Below are 17,774 nucleotides of genomic sequence, written 5' to 3'. Positions count from 1 at the left end.
TATTAACATCTTGGCACTGAGATATTTAGATATTTCTGGTTCCGGGTAGAGAAGATTTTTACTAAAATCTTTTACTCATGTGCATACACGAATTGTCTCCTATTAGCTTATGTACCTTCAAGACGTCCCTCTATCGCACGTTTATACAGCATTTACTATAACGTATTTCTTTTGTTAATGATCGACCGTGGCTCACAGCAATCTTGACTGTTTTGTCATCTTTAACTTGTAATAGTTCTTTGACTGTTTTGTCAACTTTAACATGTAATAGTTACTTACATTAATTTTCAATCAACCAACATCATTTACCGATTCATTGTTATTTTTATTAGAAGGCAAATATACACTTAAGATTAACAAACATTTATTATTTCATTTTTTTGTTAGGATGTTAGGATGTGAATCGAAATAATCATTTTCTGACCCCGCTTCACAAAAGAAAACAGACATGTCTCTACGTAACATTTTGTATTTTATTGTGTGGTAGATATGTGAATGCGTTTGTTTGTGTCATCTTCATTTATGCATTGATCTGCTTTATTAGGACAAAAAATGCATTAATCAATCAATAAAAATTAAATAATTCCCGAAAATCATTTACTTTTTTATTATTACCCTGGATATCTGCTTGAAGAGTATTTGAAAATATTTTTCACGAACACTTAAAACTATGATTTTTGTGACCTTTTTAAAAACACAGCTAAAACTTGAAAAGCATATGTATAAAAACAACTTAATAGCCGTAGAAAAAACTTATTCATTATAAAATATGAATGAGTTACATTTGAGATTTCATTTTTTTCAATTTACAAATTAATGTTCTTTCAGAGAAATCTGTCTAAACATTTAATAAACTGATAATCTGTGTAAAGTAATATTTTCTGAAGTCCCTGAATATTAGTTTCAATATCTTTTAACCTGTGTAAACCAAACACCTGTCATAACTGTCAATATCTTCCAATCCGAAGGATCGGTTAAGACCGGTTTTACTGTATAAAAATCCGGAAAAAATCGGAGGTGTTCGTATTTTACAGCGACATCCCGAATTTAATATTTTATCGAGAACAATTAAAACGCACTTTTTAAGTATGTAATCCGGGACGTCACTTCGTAGCACACATTTGTTGTACACATGTTTTTTTCCGGATTGATTTCCTATTTCTAAAATTTTGATTTAGATCAACTACTTATCGGAGTGCAAAATGATATTGTAGTAATAAAATAATCACACTTTATATACATTGCATAATTCAACCAAAGATGAGGCTACAAACTGCAAAAATAGATAAAATATACTGATAATTATACAGCAGTCGCCGGGTGAAGTCATCACTACAAAAGTTGTACGGTCGTTATCAGAACTCATGGATCTTTACGGTGTATCTACCTGCACCATGATTTCGACGTAACGGAGCCTTAATAAAGGCAGTTCTTTGTATGGATTATGTGGACAATTTCACATTTTCACTAATCTGACATTTTTTTTCATATTTCAGAAAAAAAACCGAACTTCTTTTAGTAATATTGAAAAAAAACTAAAATTTCCATTGCATTTCTATGGAACAATGTCCCGCAAATGATTTCCCCACAAAAAAAGCTTTTTTCAATTCATGTTTGTAATTTTACCAGACAATTTGTGAAGTTAAAAAAATTCTTTTGAAATATATATTATTAGTTCATTGAAAATATATATATTCTTTATGATTTTGTAAATTGACTGAAAGGAATGCTCAATGTAATATGGTATGATCTGCTCTAAATAGCGCGTGCTTTTAGGATGCTTACCATAACGGTGCACTTGGTCCATACTCCCATTTTGTAGTGGAACCCAAGTTGCTCATTTACTTTTGTCACTTTGTATGTATTTTTTTGGTTATTTTATGTTCTTTGTTGTGTGTGTCTGTTTTCCAAAATGTACCACCAAACCTCTAACAAAACTTTTAACTTCTATATATTCTGTCAAAGAAGGACTGCAGTCTTACTACGACACTTGTTACTCCCGTAGTGATACTAATTCAATAGAGATCCTGAAACATTCGAAAGATCTTTTGGAGACAATCAATTCAAGATTATTATCAGAATAAAATAGCATTAAAACCTATGATTTTTCAACACTGTATACTTATATTCCACACACTCAGATAAAATCTCGACTCAAAAACATACATCGTTTCTACTAAAAAGATGGTACACATAGATATAAAAATACAGTTCTTGGTAGAGGTTCCTCATACTTTGTAAGAAATAAATCCAAATTATCTTCCTAATATACAGAAGAAAAGGATTTGATACATAGCACCCACCTACCCCAAAGAACTTGAGATAAAGGATACTACAGACACTGTGAGGTCAGCCTCGCATCTTGACCTAGATTGAAGTCATCACTGCAGAAATTTTATGGTCGTCATCATGAACTCGTGGAACGTTACGGTGTTCCATCTGCACTATGAACACTGATTTGTTCGACGTTAGTAAATGAGAAACTCGGACTCCACTAAAAACTAGAAGCATGGACCAGGTGTACAGGTAGGGTAAGCATCCTCTGCTTTTCAAGAAATTCCGCCGAGTTGCTTATAAAAAGTCAAGTCCAGGGTAGACAAAAGAGAAAGGTAAAATATTGACACTTTGAACAAATCGGTTCTCATGGTGCAGATGGATACACCGTAACGATCCACGAGTTCATGATGACGACCATAGAACTTCCGAGTGGTGTTATTTTTCATGATCCAGACACCTAATTGTGGGTAGTCTGGCGTGGTACAAAAAGTCTGCATATTTAAGACAAGCTCTGGCAAAATGTATGAGTTGTGATATTAAAACTCCATACGAATGTGATGAAAAGGATATTGCCACAGATGAGAGGTAAGTTGACAATACGGAATGAAAGTCATCGCTATTGTCGTATAGGGTGTCAATAGTTTTCCTTATCATCGATTTCTAAGTCACTGAATCTTTAAAAATATACCCACGTCTGATAATAATAAAATGTTTGAATTTCTGCTCCACAACAATTTAATCGGATTTTGGAGTTTTGTATTCCAGCAGACCATGGGGACGTATTGTGTGCCACTCTTGCCCGCTCTGTTTTTACATAAATATTACGTTAACTTTTCATAAGGGCTTTTAGCCTAGACCTTCAATTTCAGTTTCCGTTTTAAAGATGTATTATCTCTAAATAATCCTAATTTCTTAGTTTTTGACAAACATCTAACCTAAACAAATGAACTTGATTTTAAAGATACACCTTCACTTGCTTCATACATAGAACTTAATTTGTACATTAAAAATACGACACGATTGAAATCGAAAATCTATGACAAACGTGGTAATTTTGACCTCCCAATAGTAAATTTCCCCTTTCTGACTAGCACGTCCAGCCTATGAAGTATCGATTTCACAGTTGATCCGCTACTGTCGAGTCTGTGATCTATGCAAGGACTTTTTCTGTAGAGCGCGAATTTTGCCAAATTAACTTCTCATTCATGGGTATGTTTAGCTTTTGTTAATGTCACCACTACAGTTTTACAGTCCCTTCCAACATTTGATCGACCGATATGAAGTGTCAATATACCATGAGACGATATATTTTTAATAAGATTCGACGTCTTAGCGGATTGAATATCTACCGAAGTTACAAGCCGCAGTAAAATAGCACCTTTCACACAAGTGTAAGTGGCTAGGTCATATGATTAACGATGTTAATTTTTCCTGCATGATGTATTGCTCTCACAATTAAGATCATTAGAATTATTTCGCCGAATTGTGAATGATATCTGACACGTGCCGCAATGATGCATTATTGTTGATAGATTATTGTCAGGTTATTCGCAATATGACATGTGCCGCTGGTGGATTAGGACATGTTTATCCTTCCGAAGCAGCTGATGTCATTTCTGTTTTTTTAACTTTAATTTTGTTCGCGCAACGTCTCTTTTCTCTTATTGTCAGCATTTATTCTTAATCTATTTTATTCGGTTCGCTACATTGTGTTAAAGTTTAGGCCATCTTTAGGATTTTGACGTATTTGAATGATCCCACTGTTAAACTGATAAACATTTCTGACTCAATCTCATATTTTATCTGAACTATTGAAGTAAACGCAATTTTTATGTCGTGTTTAGTCAATTTTTCATGCATTGTCAAATTAGTTTAGAATGACAAAAACCTTATCCAAAGATATTTATTTTCAAAATAACCATAAGTTGTTTAATTTACGTATTGGTTCACTCGAAATCCCTCTCACGAAAGAAGGTTGTGTCACGTTTTGTTCTGTCGTTTTCGTCGGGTTCTTCATCGGACTCGTCACTCTCGGAAGCATCTCGCTTTCTTCTGTCTTGGTGTTCTTCATCGGACTCGTCACTTTCTGAAGCATCACGCTTCTTTCTGTCATTCTCGTCCGAATCTTCACTGGAGTTCTCTATTTCGGAGGCATCACGCTTTTTTCTATCATCATCTCTGGGGGAGTTTTCACTTGAATCTTACAAGCAATACAAAAGAAGATGTAATAAGTAAGCAGCAAAAGTTTATAAAAAAAACATTTGAGTATACGACAACGAAAAATGCAAATTGCAAGTTAATTTGTATCGTTTACTACACCAGTAATTTTTGTAAGTATTCAGATTTTTTTATAATGTTAACACATTTACTATTGCCTCAACCGTCTTATATGGGATAAGCATGACCTTGTTAATGTTATTTTACTTAATTATCAGTACTCATAATATCATGTAATTCCATTACTTCTGTACATCTTCAGCGCCAGTAAAATAAACAAATTTAACATCCGGATTTAAGGGATATGCTTCAACGATTCACAGGTTCAATCATATACACAATGAAATCGGTTATTTTGATTGGACTTTTATTATTTATATCAAATATGCCAATACTGGAATAGTATGCGTCATTACAGAAAAAAAAATGTGGTGTTACATTTTAAACAAAAAAGCTGATTACGTAAGACTTTACAATAGACAAAATGCATTAAAAATACAATAATTAATAACAGCAGAAATGTTGTCGAAACCTCATTATAAAAATATAATATCTTCATACGTTCAAATACACAAAAATGCAATTTGTATAAACAATTTTATTGTTTAGCAATATAATGTCTTCTTAGAAAACAATGCAACGTAAATTTCCATATTGCAGTGGTGCAAAAATAGTTACAATTTGTGGCGTAATTTTTGATAAAAAGTTATTTTACAGAAGACTTAATTATATTTCTATACAATGAAAAGTTCATAACATGAATACTGGGGAATGTTATTCCTCGTATAATGTATATTCTTCTCGAGATGATTATCTCAGGAAATCATGCAATAACACTATAAAACAGTGAGGCAATAACCAGTTTTGAAGTACTTACCATCTGAAGCGCTACCATCTTGACAGTGTACTACTCCAATGATGAGTAAAGCAAATATAGAAAAGAGAAGAACTTTTCTTGACATTTTGGAAAATACGGCTGCCTTTTGGCCTTCACGATTCGAGACTAAAGCAATATACGGAATGATAAACAATCCGTGTATTTATAGCAAACGAGAATTTTATAGACGTGTAACCACGTGGCGTAATTTAAAGGATCGGACAAACGAGTAACAAATGTTTTTACTCACCTCCTTGTGATGATAAAGAGTCGATACGTATTTTTTTAATCTTGACTAAGAAAGAAAATATTCCCCATTTATCATACTGATGTTAACTGCACAGTCGTTGAAGATCTCATGATTGTAATGTGTTGGAATTTACCAACAACAAAAAAATAGATGATAAAATCAAATTATTATAAATATTAATCACTGTAATGGACATGGGTAAATTTTCTGCGTCTTTTTCTACTTCTAGAAATGACGACTGTTCTCTTAATTAATATTTAATTGACATCTTAAGACAAAGTCCATGATATAGGCGACACAGAGGTAATTAAATCCCGTCATTATTTTTGTTGTAATGTGATTTTTTAGTCACTATGATGTCAGAAAGTGTTTTTTTTTCCTAAAAACAAAATAACTCAGAATATACTTTGAGTCTCCAAACAAATCAGCTAAATCAAAAATGTATGAGTTGTGATATTAAAACCCCATACGAATGTGCTGAAAGGGATATTGCCACAGAAGTGAGGTAAGTTGACAATACGGAATGAAAGTCATCGCGATTGTCGTATAGGGTGTCAATAGTTTTCCTTTACCATCGATTTCTAAGTCACTGATTCTTTTTAAAAAAAAAATACCCCATCTAATAATAATAAAATGTTCGAATTTCTGTTCCACAACAATTTAATCGGATTTTGGGGATTTTTTACATGTTTATCCTTCCGAAGCAGCTGATCTCATTTCTGTGTTTTTTGTTTAATGTATTGCTAGTACTTTAATTTTGTTCGCGCGACGTCTCTTTTCTCTTATTGTCAGCATTTATTCTTAATCTATTTTATTCGGTTCGCTGCATTGTGTAAAAGTTTAGGCCATCTTTAGGACTTTGACGTATTTCAATGATCCCACTGTTAAACTGATAAACATTTCTAGCTCAATCTCATTAAATCTGAAGTATTGAAGTAAACACAATTTTTATGTCGTGTTTGGTCAATTTTTCATGAATTTTCAAATTAGTTTAGAATGACAAAAACCTTATCCAAAGATATTTATTTTCAAAATAACCAAGAGTTGTTTAATTTACGTATTGGTTCACTCGAAATCCCTCTCACGAAAGAAGGTTGCGTCACGCTTTCTTCTGACGTTTTCGTCGGGTTCTTCATCGGACTCGTCACTCTCGGAAGCATCTCGCTTTCTTCTGTCTTGGGGTTCGTCATCGGACTCGTCACTCTCGGAAGCATCTCGCTTTCTTCTGTCATTTCCATCCGATTCTTCATCAGATTCGTCACTTTCGGGAGCATCTCGCTTTCTTCTGTCTTGAGGTTCTTCATCGGATTCGTCACTGTCTGAAGCATCACGCTTCTTTCTGTCATTCTCGTCCGAATCCTCACTGGAGGCTTCACGCTTTTTTCTACTATCACCTCCGGGGTGTTTTCCACTTGAATCTTACAAACAATACAAAAGAAGATGTAAGCAGCAAAGTTTTTTTAAAAATCATTTGTGTATACGACAACGAAAAATGCAAATTGCAAGTTAATTTGCATCGTGTACTACACCAGTGGTTTTTGTAAGTATTCAGATTTTTTTATAATGTTAACACATTTACTATTGCCTCAACCGTTCTATATGGGATAAGCATGAACTTGTTAATATTATTTTACTTAATTATCAGTACTCATAATATCATGTAATTCCATTACTTCTATACTTCTTCAGCGCTAGTAAAATAAACAAATTTAACATCCAGATATAAGGGATATACCTTAAGTATTCACAGGTTCAATCATTTACACAATAAAATCGGTTATTTTGATTGAATTTTATTATATATATCATATAAGCTTTTCGTAAATAGTGCTCAGAAACCTAGCCGAGGGCTAAGGCGCTCTGCCTATAGAGCAACTGGGTTGTGTGCCCCAGGTGGTGGAATGGGGTACCCCTGGCGTTTTACATGCTGGGGTTGTCAGGCTATAATACGGAAAACCTGACCGCAAACCATAGTGGTGCCCCGTGTTGGGAAAGATGCCACGTTCCTTGCACGTTAAAGGAACCTACTGTGGTATTCTCCCGGAGTAGGAACCATAGGGCTCCACCACAGGAGGCTAAGTTGCCCGACCCCACCCATCCCTCCTTTCTTGTGGCAATCAAATTTTGTCGACCCTATTATCCGTGTGTCCCATCCCATTTTTCATTTCATGTTCATTTCATCATCCATTTCATATTCATCGTCTGAAGATAGCTGAAATATTGCTGCTCGGACGTTAAACCCCAACAATCAATTAATCATAACAGAAAAAATGTGGTGTTCCATTTTTGACAAAAAAGCTGATTACTTAAGATTTTACAAAAGACAAAATGCCTTAAAAATACAATAATTAATAACAGCAGAAATGTTGTCGAAACCTCATTATAAAGATATAATATCTTCACATGTTAATACACACAAAAATACAATTTGTATAAACAATTTTATTGTTTAGCAATATAATGTCTTCTTAGAAAACAATGCAACGTAAATTTCCATATTGCAGTGGTGCAGAAATATTTACAATTTGTGGCGTTATTCTTGATAAATTAAAGTTATTTTAAAGAAGACTTAATTATATTCTATACGATAAAAAGTTCATAACATGAATACTGGGGAATATTATCCCTCGTAGAATGTATATATTCTTCTCGAGATGATTATCTCAGGAAATCATGCAATAACACTATAAAACAGTGAGGCAATAACCAGTTTTTAAGTACTTACCGTCTGAAGCGCTACTATCATGATCTTGACACTGTACTATTCCAATGATAAGTAAAGCAAATATAGAAAAGAGAAGAACTTTTCTTGACATTTTGGAAAATACGACTGTCGTTCGGCCTTCACGATTTGAGACTAAAGCAATATACGGAATGATAAACAATCCGTGTATTTATAGCAAACGAGAATTTTATAGACGTGTAACCACGTGGCGTAATTTAAAGGATCGGACAAACGAGTAACAAATGTTTTTACTCACTTCCTTGTGATGATAAAGAGTCGATACGTATTTTTTTAATCTTGACTAAGAAAGAAAATATTCCCCATTTATCATATTGATGTTAACTGCACAGTCGTTGAAGATCTTATGATTGTAATGTGTTGGAATTTACCAACAAAAAAAAAAGATGATAAAATCAAATTATAAATATTAATCACTATAATGGACATGGGTAAATTTTCTGCGTCTTATTCTACTTCTAGAAATGACGTCTGTTCTCTTAATTAATATTCAATTGACATTTTAAGGCAAATTCCATGATATAGGCGACACAGAGGTAATTAAATCCCATCATTATTTTTGTTATAATGTGATTTGTTAGTCACTATGGTGTCAGAACGTGTTTTTTTCTCAAAAATGCATAACTCAGATTATACTTGGAGTCTCCAAACAAATCAACTAAATCATGAACAAATTGAATTATCTTCCCCTATTTTAAAGTTTACTGTGCTGTTATGAACTATTTATAAATCATTATATTTTTAGAAAACACGAGCTTGTGATTTCTAATGGATAGAATAAGGCAGTTGCCACTCACAGCTTGGATGTGTCTTGGTTTCTTGACACGTTTGTAGTTAAAAGCAAAATTTTGTCTAATTGGAATGAAACGCCTTTCTTTGGACAACAAGGATTGTATTCTACCACATATAATATAAGGCTCAGCGTATCTTAAAAGGCTCATTTAAAAGAAGTAATGGACGACGTGCTTCATGGAGTATTCTGTTTATTAACAAACAAACTTATAGTTTACAAAGATCTCCTCTCTTGATCATAAAATCCTAGATTTTAGCATATGCTATAAGGCTTGCATGTTTATAATCCTTATTGTACTATCTCCAGGAAAAATATCATATGTACATTTGTAACTCAGCTTAACAGAAATTTTATATTGATTTGCAGAATCTATATTTGTATGCTAATAAGATAAGTAAAACGTTTCTTATAAAGATATACTGAACAGATGCTTAATGGATATGTTTTTATTAAATCACGAATGTAAGAGAGAGCAAGCAAGGGAACCAAGGCTATAGCGGTAATCAAAAGAATGTAATCCAGGGACAAAGAACAGACATGGAAAACAGACACACACAACAAAGAACAAAAGCAACTAAAATTATACATACAAAGTAATAAAAGTAAATGAGCAACTCGAACTCCACTAAAAACTGGGAGCATGGACCAGGTGCACCCGGTTGTGAAATCGTTGTCGCCAATAATTACCCAGGCTTTCTCCTTATTGGTTAAGCTAAACATTCTTCCATTTTTAACACACTCATTCTTGACTATTATTTTAGTAGTTTTTTATTCATCAAATGAAACTGCAATTGTAACTGTTTTGATTTTGACATTTGACAAAATATTGCATCATTTTGAAAAAAAATACGACAGTTTGAAACAGAAAAAAAAATGATTCTTTAGATTCGAAAATCTTATCTCAATATCTTATAATATTTGCTCCCATTAAGAAATATAGAAATCACTACGCCAATGATATCTCCCTGGGAAAAAATATCGGAATCCCTCACAATTTGATAATAAAAAATGACCACAACTGCGCTCTAAATATACCATAGTACAGTATATCATCTTTGTTCGTTTATTTCGCACATTTTTTGTACAGTTTGAGAGCTTAATTCAGTATTTTCAAGACACCTAAATAAGATATAAAACTTTCTTATAACACGTCAAAATGAATCGTTGCATAAATTCATTTTTTTTCGTCAATAAGTCGTGAATATTCATACGCGCTCCTGATTTTTTTTATCCAAATGTTACATTGATGCAGTATATTGATTGTTTTGTTAGTAACTTTATGCATAACGAATAAAATTATAAAGTATGAAAAAAATCAACGCTTTTAGAAAGCTGTTTATCAAATAAATGATACATATCATGCTGAATGATTTTTACAAAATCACTGAATGTCAACATCCAAAAACAGATAATTGAATATTTAAGAATTCCAAATGTATGCTTTTATATATGTCTACAAATTTAAGAAACACTATCTAGAACACGTTTTATTCGTCGTCATGAAAATTCCATAAACGCGTAAACACGAATAAACATTGTGACATTGTGGTCAATTCTAAACTGTGTGGTTTCTAGGCATTGAGAGGTAACTTGCCCCACGTTCTGGGAAACGAAAACATTATCTTTCAATTGAAATTCATTTTTTATTCATTTTTAAACGATTTCCGACCATTTGTTGCATCATTCCATATATCAAACAATGAGAAGTTTGTTTCAATTAAGATTTGAATACATTACTTGACCCACTTCCCAGTACCGTGACCCAATTGCATAATAATCAACCATTTTGAAGATATACTGTTGTCAAGGGTTACAAGGTAATCGAACAGGCGGCTCATCTGGTTAAATGTTTGCCTTTAAAAATGGGACTTATTTAGTAGTTCTCCAATAAATGAATGGTAGGACTTATCATTAGGATCGATTCATCAATCGAAAGTTTCTTTCTATAATAGTTTACAATATATTGGCTGAAAACTGCTAAAAACATCATGCTTTTTGCCTTCCAATGTCAATTATCCTAACAAGGAGTCATTCGACATTTTTGATCCCCAAAAACTTCGGTAGGCTTTATCATAAGGATCATTTCAGCAAAGTTTGGTTGACAACTGTAAAAATGTTATTTTTCATCTTTCAAAGGGTTGATCCAAAACACACTTTTGTAGGCCTTGTAGTAGGGGATCGATTCGTCAATTGAAATTATTTGGCTAAACCAAATGTTTTTGGGAATATGTAAGGAAATTCTGACTGATCCTATATAGTTTTCTTTTCCTCTTTCGTCTACCCCGGACTTGACTTTTTATGAGCAACTCGGCGGGTGTTTCTAGAAAAGCAGAGGACCTTACCTTACCGGTGCACCTGGTCCATGCTCCAAGTTTTTAGTGGAGTCCGAGTTGCTCATTTGTTTTTGTTACTTTGTACGTATAATTTTAGTTACTCTATGTTCTTTGTTGTGTATGTCTGTTTTCCATGTCTGGTCTTCGTTCCTGGATTACATTCTTTTGATTACCGCTATAACCTTGTTTCCCTTGATTACTGTTTTAGTAACAGCAGCCATGTCTTTCGACGAATTAAAAATCCTTACATCAAAACTATGCAGAATAGCCTAAAGAAATTTCATACAAAGTTCGGTTTAGCAGGTTTAGGGGAGAAATGAAAGAAATAGGGGGAAAACGTCGAAAAGGGGCAGCCATGGCTCAACAGATTAGAACGAACATTTGACCAGTAATAGATCGTTTCATGCTGAACACTTTTATTTTCTCAGAATTTGATAAAAAAGAAAACATTCAGTCTGACCCCTTTGTTCTAATTTATTAAAGAGAGATGAAGTTAATCTACGACAATAATAAAGAGTACTGTTATATGTACAAATGTGCCAGGATTAATTAATTTAGCTAAGTTAGTAAAAATAAACCAGGGATCGGGTATCTGAAATTATATTTAAAATTATCTTTTGCTGAAAATATGGAGTTCAATGTCAAACAAAATTTATTAAAATTTGGGTATCGCGGTTTTGCAGAGACAACTACATGATTACTTTTCGCTTCCAGGCAGGTTGTCCACAAATATTCAGTACCTATTAGGACTTCATCATTCAGTACAATATTACAGAAATTAAATGCACAAAGATGGACAACTGCAACTCATTTAAAAGAATGAAAGTAAAATTGACTAACGTAATGCAAATTCGAAATGTTGCAGTATTTTTTCATTTTTTAAAATATAGTTCACAATCAATTAAATAATAATATAAAGTTGAAAGTTGAAAGTGAAATACAATGTAAACATTATCCAAGCAACAACCTTTAATCAGTAATATAGGCCTCCTTCAAATAAACAAAATTGCATCAGTTGACTGATTTTTTTGTCAAATTAAGTAGCTTTTATTTAAAAAAAACCTACTAACTGTTCATCAATGTTTACAGAGATCGGTAACAAAATTGCCGCGCTACCTAGTCGACACTTTTCCAAGACTGACTGACGAGTCACAGCATATCTTTCGGAATTCACTCTGTGGGGATTAATGGATAGTACCGATAACTGTATATGTACATAGGATCAGAGCGGACAGAAAATCCGACAAAATGCGTTCAGCGACAATGGTCTTGCATTTAAAAGGTGTCATAAGGAAGTCCTTATAGAGTAATCAAAAAGATGAAGTTTCAAGACAAAATTTAATTATCATTTTATTTTCCCAAAGATCCGCGATCAATAATGGTCAAGGTTTTATTAATAGAAATTCAGAAATTACTTCTAGGATTTAGAAGTATCAGGTAACAGAGTAATCAAGGGAACCAAAATTCTAGGGGAAATTAAAAGATGTAATCCAGGGACAAAGACCAGACATGGAAAACTTAACAAAGAACATAAAATAATGTAAGTGTCCTCTGTTTTTCTAGAAACGCTCGCCGAATTGCTCATAAATGTCAAGTCCATGGTAGACATAATATAGTTTAATCCAATCAATTACAATAAATCGATTTACAAAGGGATGTATTCATCTTTGACTTTTTACTACAAAAATAGTAAATTCAGAGCGTTTGACCAATAGTCTTATTCGCATAATTGTGTTGACATAAAAATGGCGACCTGCAGAAAGAACACAACAATTTTCAGAAAGTTGGCAAAATTGAGTTGAACACCGGTAAAATGTTTAAATGAAAAACTGAAAACTTGTTCTAAACACGGATAACGTGTGTACGCGTGACAATTTGTCAAATTTGTGAAATTTAGTAAAACGCTTCACAAATCAAACGAAGCACATGATGAAGTATGCCACATGTACTATAATATTGATATTTATTTTCAAACACAAGTTACACATGTTACAACACAGATGAAGCATGTTAAATCATATAAAATGAGAGTAAACTATCAACGAAAATTAGCATTTTTAAAAAAGTGTTTTTAAAGATCTTTTGGAGACAATCATTTCAAGACTATTATCAGAATGTAATAGCATTAAAACCTATGATTTTTCCACACTGTATACTTCTATTCCCCATACTCAGTTAAAATTCCCACTTAAAAACATCATACATCGTTGTTTTTTTTCAAAAAAGATGGTACACCTAGATACAAATATATAGTTATTGGTAGAGATTCCTCATACTTTGTGAGAAATAATTCCAAATCATCTTCCAAATATACAGAAGTTGTTTACAAAATGATTGAATTTTTAATTGACAACATATTTATCCAGTGTGGTGGACGTGTCTGCATTCCAATAGGAAAAAATTGTGCTCCTCTACTTGCTGACCTATTCCTTCACTTTTATGAGGCTGACGTTATAGCTGATTTGACCCGAAAGAAAGAATATCGTTTAACTATATCCTTTAATCTCAGTTTCCGCTATATATAGATGTCGTATTATCTTTAAACGATCCTAATTTTGGGGATTTGATACAGCGCATCTACCCCAAAGAACTTGAGATAAAGGATACTACAGACACTATGAAGTAAGCCTCATATCTTGACCTACACTTAGAAATCGATGGTAAAGAAAAACTATTGACCAAACTTAACAACAAACGTGATGACTTTTCATTCAGAACTGTCAACTTTTCTTTCATCTGTGGTAACATCCCTTCAGCACCTGCATATGGAGTGTTCATATCACTACTCATACGTTATGTCAGAGCTTGCCGAAACTACGCAGACTTTTGTATCGCGCTACATATCTAACAAGTAGGCTTCTGGAACAGGGTTATATTGCTACAAGATTGAAGTCATACAGTGTCTTTTAAGAAGAAAATTTGTTAAAAAAATTATGTAGATAAGCGTAATATGTCCAATTTTGTAAGGTTACAAAACATTTTCAGGCAATTTAAAACACGATTGACGGTCTTCAAATTCCAACATAATTTATGGACCTTCAAGAAATCAATTGTATGATCGCTAAAAACAAAAATAAAGTGGTAACACGCCCCCACACTTGGATCCCGCATCTCATGTAAACTCAAACTAGGAATCTCCAACTGATATGTCGAAGTCCTCAAATCCAAACGGTTTATCTTAAGTATTCGTATCCAACTAACAAACAAACTTGTGTTGTCAACTTAGAAAAAGTAGCGACACCTAATTTAAAAAAAAAACGAAATGAAATGCGTTCTTCAAACAATGCCTACAACACCAAAGGGATAACAGACATTGACTGAACTCGGGTATCTATAAAAAGATTGCAGTTGCTTGTCATTCCGATAGCCGACAGTCCTTATCAGTCAATTTAAAGTTTATTATAGCAACATGATCCTAGGAATTACTATATTTACCTATGGGTAACGAATTTTTTTCTAGAAGTTTTCGCGTAAGCCACTATCCTTTAATTAGAAAATCGCAGTAATGATCGAATTTTTGTTAAAACATAAGTAAAATTGACAAGCCCTGGTTTTACATACTGTCATAAATTCCATATTGGATGCGTTTGATATACCAGAATATTTGGCGTCAAACTGTTAACCCAACTCTTAAATTGATTAGATGCTGCAAATCGAGGATTTAAACTCCTTTTCTGTTTTGACATTAGTGACAATACCATCTGCGATAAGTAAAATGTTTTGCTTACTCGGCTTCTAAACTATATATAATCTTCAACTTTCAAGACTAAATGTTGTTCTTCCCGATAAACTGGGTACTATTTAAAAAAAAAGAACTAAACAAACATTCAAAATAAATGCAATAGTGAATTGTAAACATCAAAACAACACATCAGACTTGTGGGGAAAGTATATAGGTCAAACTGGTGTTGCAATATTAAGGTAGTAAGAATCTAAATATCTCATTTAAAACACATCTGAAGAGTGAAAACCTCAAATTGCATATTTTCTAATTTCAAAGTTTTTTCTTGAAATTATACAGTGTTTTGTTAACCAAAGACGAACACTTCTAACGAAAAATAAGCCTTCTTTTGAAATAAAAGTAGAAGTAAAATAGAAAGCTAAAGTACAAAAAGAAACCTCGGACAAGTTTTGCCGCTTTTGCGACCAGCAATGAAAACATTGGAGGGAGAGTTTTAAAGTAATGGCAGCGGCAAACAATCGAAATATTTTGAACTTTACACCGCAAGACTGAAAATGTATCTAACACTATTGAATGTGTGATATGAAGCCTAGAATACGTTGGCAGGTCTATGCAGGATTATCACTAACAATAATATGAAAACACTCGCCGTTTTCACCAAAACTTTTGTATAATGATTGAAAACGGTAGAATTGAAAAGATGATGAATTTTAGAAAGAGTAATCACTGAACTGCATCAAGGAAATACCGGTAATCAAATGAATGTAATCCAGGGACAAAACCAGACATGGAAAACAGACATACACAACAAAAAACATAAAGTAACTAAAATCATGCATACAAAGTAACAAAAGTAAATAAGCAACTCGGATTCCACTAAAACTGGGAGCATGGACCAGGTGCACCGGTAAGGTAAGCGTTCTCTGCTTTTCTAGAAACACTTGCCGAGTTGCTCATAAAAAAGTCAAGTCGGGGTTTTGTATGAAAGGGATTTTTAAATATGTGTTTGGGGGTGATTAGATGTTTTTCTACGTTTATTTGTTTATTTATTTCGTTTTTAATGATATAAACCTTTAAACAAATTTGGATCGATGTGCCATTCAACTAAACGCCCGTATATATAAACAGATCAGATAAATCCTTGCTACTGCTATCCACATATATTTTATGGTATGCTTAGATTATTTTCATGGAAAATCTATTATTGACGAATCGTGCATATATTATGATGTTTGACATCATGAAAATCGGTGTTCAATGAAATGAAATAATGAGGAGAACTCTGGGAAAAATTTTACATAGACAATACTGTAGTTAATATGAGTGATGTCATTTCATGACGCAATAGAATTTAAATCTTAAGCTTACAAGACGGCAGGTGCTAAATATACCTGAATTCAAACGAAGGAAATAATATACTTATTGTTAGTAACATTGAATCACAAAATGGGAAATAACACAACGCTTGTGTTGAATGGATCTGTAGTGGAATATTCTACATTTTATGTCAACAACTTTAATTTTGTTACAGGCTGCTTGTCCGTTTTATTACATACTGGTATTGTTGTAGTATTGTTAGTTGAACGAACACTGAGGACAAGCATTTTTCATCGTCTTTTGATTTCTCTACATTTTTTTCACTTGCTATCATCGATGTCATCGTTAGCTCTTTATAGTGTTGTAAAATTCAAGATAAATATTACATATTTTTGCGTCTCTTTGAAATATTTTTGGTCAGGAACGAGAATGGCATCATCAACTCAACTCGCAATGATTGCATGCGACATGTATATTGCATCGCTTCCATTAATTTTTTCCGTCAAATTTAATTTGCAGCGAGAACTAGTAATTTTGTCCGGTACAGCAATAGCTAGTCTGACAACGTCGTACATTTTCATGCCTATGTTTACAACTAATGATGATAGTTGTTTGTTTCTTAAATCAAGTTTTATTGAGAAACTCATACCGTTTATATGTTTCATTTGGCTCTTTGTACATATTTTCCTATTAGAGGTGCCTTTATGTTGTCTAACGATAAGAAACGTACATATCCGACACCCAGTGTACAATATAAAGAAAGAAAAAGAATTCAGGTCCTTTTATTGCTGTGTCTTTTGGTGTTTACACATGCTATATTTTGTATCATCACTGTATTACTTATCTTAGGTGTGTATTACCTTGATGTAAATCAAACTGATTTTTTAATTAATATTTTCTATACAATTATATTCTGTAATCAGTTGAATTATATATTTGATGGGTTGTATTGCATTCTAACTGTTCCTCTTGTAAGAATAGCCTTCTGCGCATGCCGATAGATACATAGTAATTATTTAGAAACACAGACAACAGGAAAACAAAAACAACGTATATTTCAAAAAATATTTTGTACTTGGTCCTATTACGACTAGTAGGCCTAATATTTCCTCAACGTGTTGAACAAATAGAGTTTCCCATCTTGCCTAAGATATTAGTCGACCCTATTATCCATGTGTCCCGTCCCATTTTTAATTTTATCATCTTGTCGTGTTCATTTTATCAAAATTATCTAAAAACTAAAATAGTGCTGCTTGAGTGTTAAATACAAATCAATCAATCAATC

General features: G+C 33.0%; 2 protein-coding genes across 2 annotated transcripts; both read right to left on the bottom strand.

Annotated features, from left to right (window-relative positions):
* Positions 1 to 4,166: 4,166 nt before the first annotated feature.
* On the bottom strand, positions 4,167 to 6,505 carry LOC148600968 (uncharacterized). The gene is made up of 2 exons (XM_088555786.1): positions 5,372 to 6,505; positions 4,167 to 4,477 (listed from the first exon to the last, which is right to left on the bottom strand). Exons 1-2 carry the CDS (start codon positions 5,454 to 5,456, stop codon positions 4,224 to 4,226), a joined length of 339 nt encoding a protein of 112 aa, XP_088411912.1. The 5' UTR covers positions 5,457 to 6,505; the 3' UTR covers positions 4,167 to 4,223.
* A 124-nt stretch (positions 6,506 to 6,629) lies between these two features.
* On the bottom strand, positions 6,630 to 8,507 carry LOC148600967 (uncharacterized). The gene is made up of 2 exons (XM_088555785.1): positions 8,347 to 8,507; positions 6,630 to 7,039 (listed from the first exon to the last, which is right to left on the bottom strand). The coding sequence occupies exons 1-2, from the start codon at positions 8,435 to 8,437 to the stop codon at positions 6,687 to 6,689; spliced, it is 444 nt and encodes a 147-aa protein (XP_088411911.1). The 5' UTR covers positions 8,438 to 8,507; the 3' UTR covers positions 6,630 to 6,686.
* Between the last annotated feature and the right edge of the window lie 9,267 nt (positions 8,508 to 17,774).

Source organism: Perna viridis, chromosome 12, assembly GCF_037379345.1.
Source record: "Perna viridis isolate PV_CMFRI_1.1 ecotype Kerala chromosome 12, ASM3737934v1, whole genome shotgun sequence".
Classification (NCBI taxonomy): domain Eukaryota; kingdom Metazoa; phylum Mollusca; class Bivalvia; order Mytilida; family Mytilidae; genus Perna; species Perna viridis.
This window is presented reverse-complemented; position numbering and strand designations above follow the sequence as displayed.

Excerpts from the sequence above, each read along its gene's own strand:
- LOC148600968 (XM_088555786.1), bottom strand. The coding sequence starts at position 5,456 with ATGTCAAGAAAAGTTCTTCTCTTTTCTATATTTGCTTTACTCATCATT. Across the intron at positions 4,478-5,371 it reads AGATGGTAGCGCTTCAGATG|ATTCAAGTGAAAACTCCCCC; the intron begins GTAAGTACTTCA and ends ATTGCTTGTAAG.
- LOC148600967 (XM_088555785.1), bottom strand. The coding sequence starts at position 8,437 with ATGTCAAGAAAAGTTCTTCTCTTTTCTATATTTGCTTTACTTATCATT. Across the intron at positions 7,040-8,346 it reads TGATAGTAGCGCTTCAGACG|ATTCAAGTGGAAAACACCCC; the intron begins GTAAGTACTTAA and ends ATTGTTTGTAAG.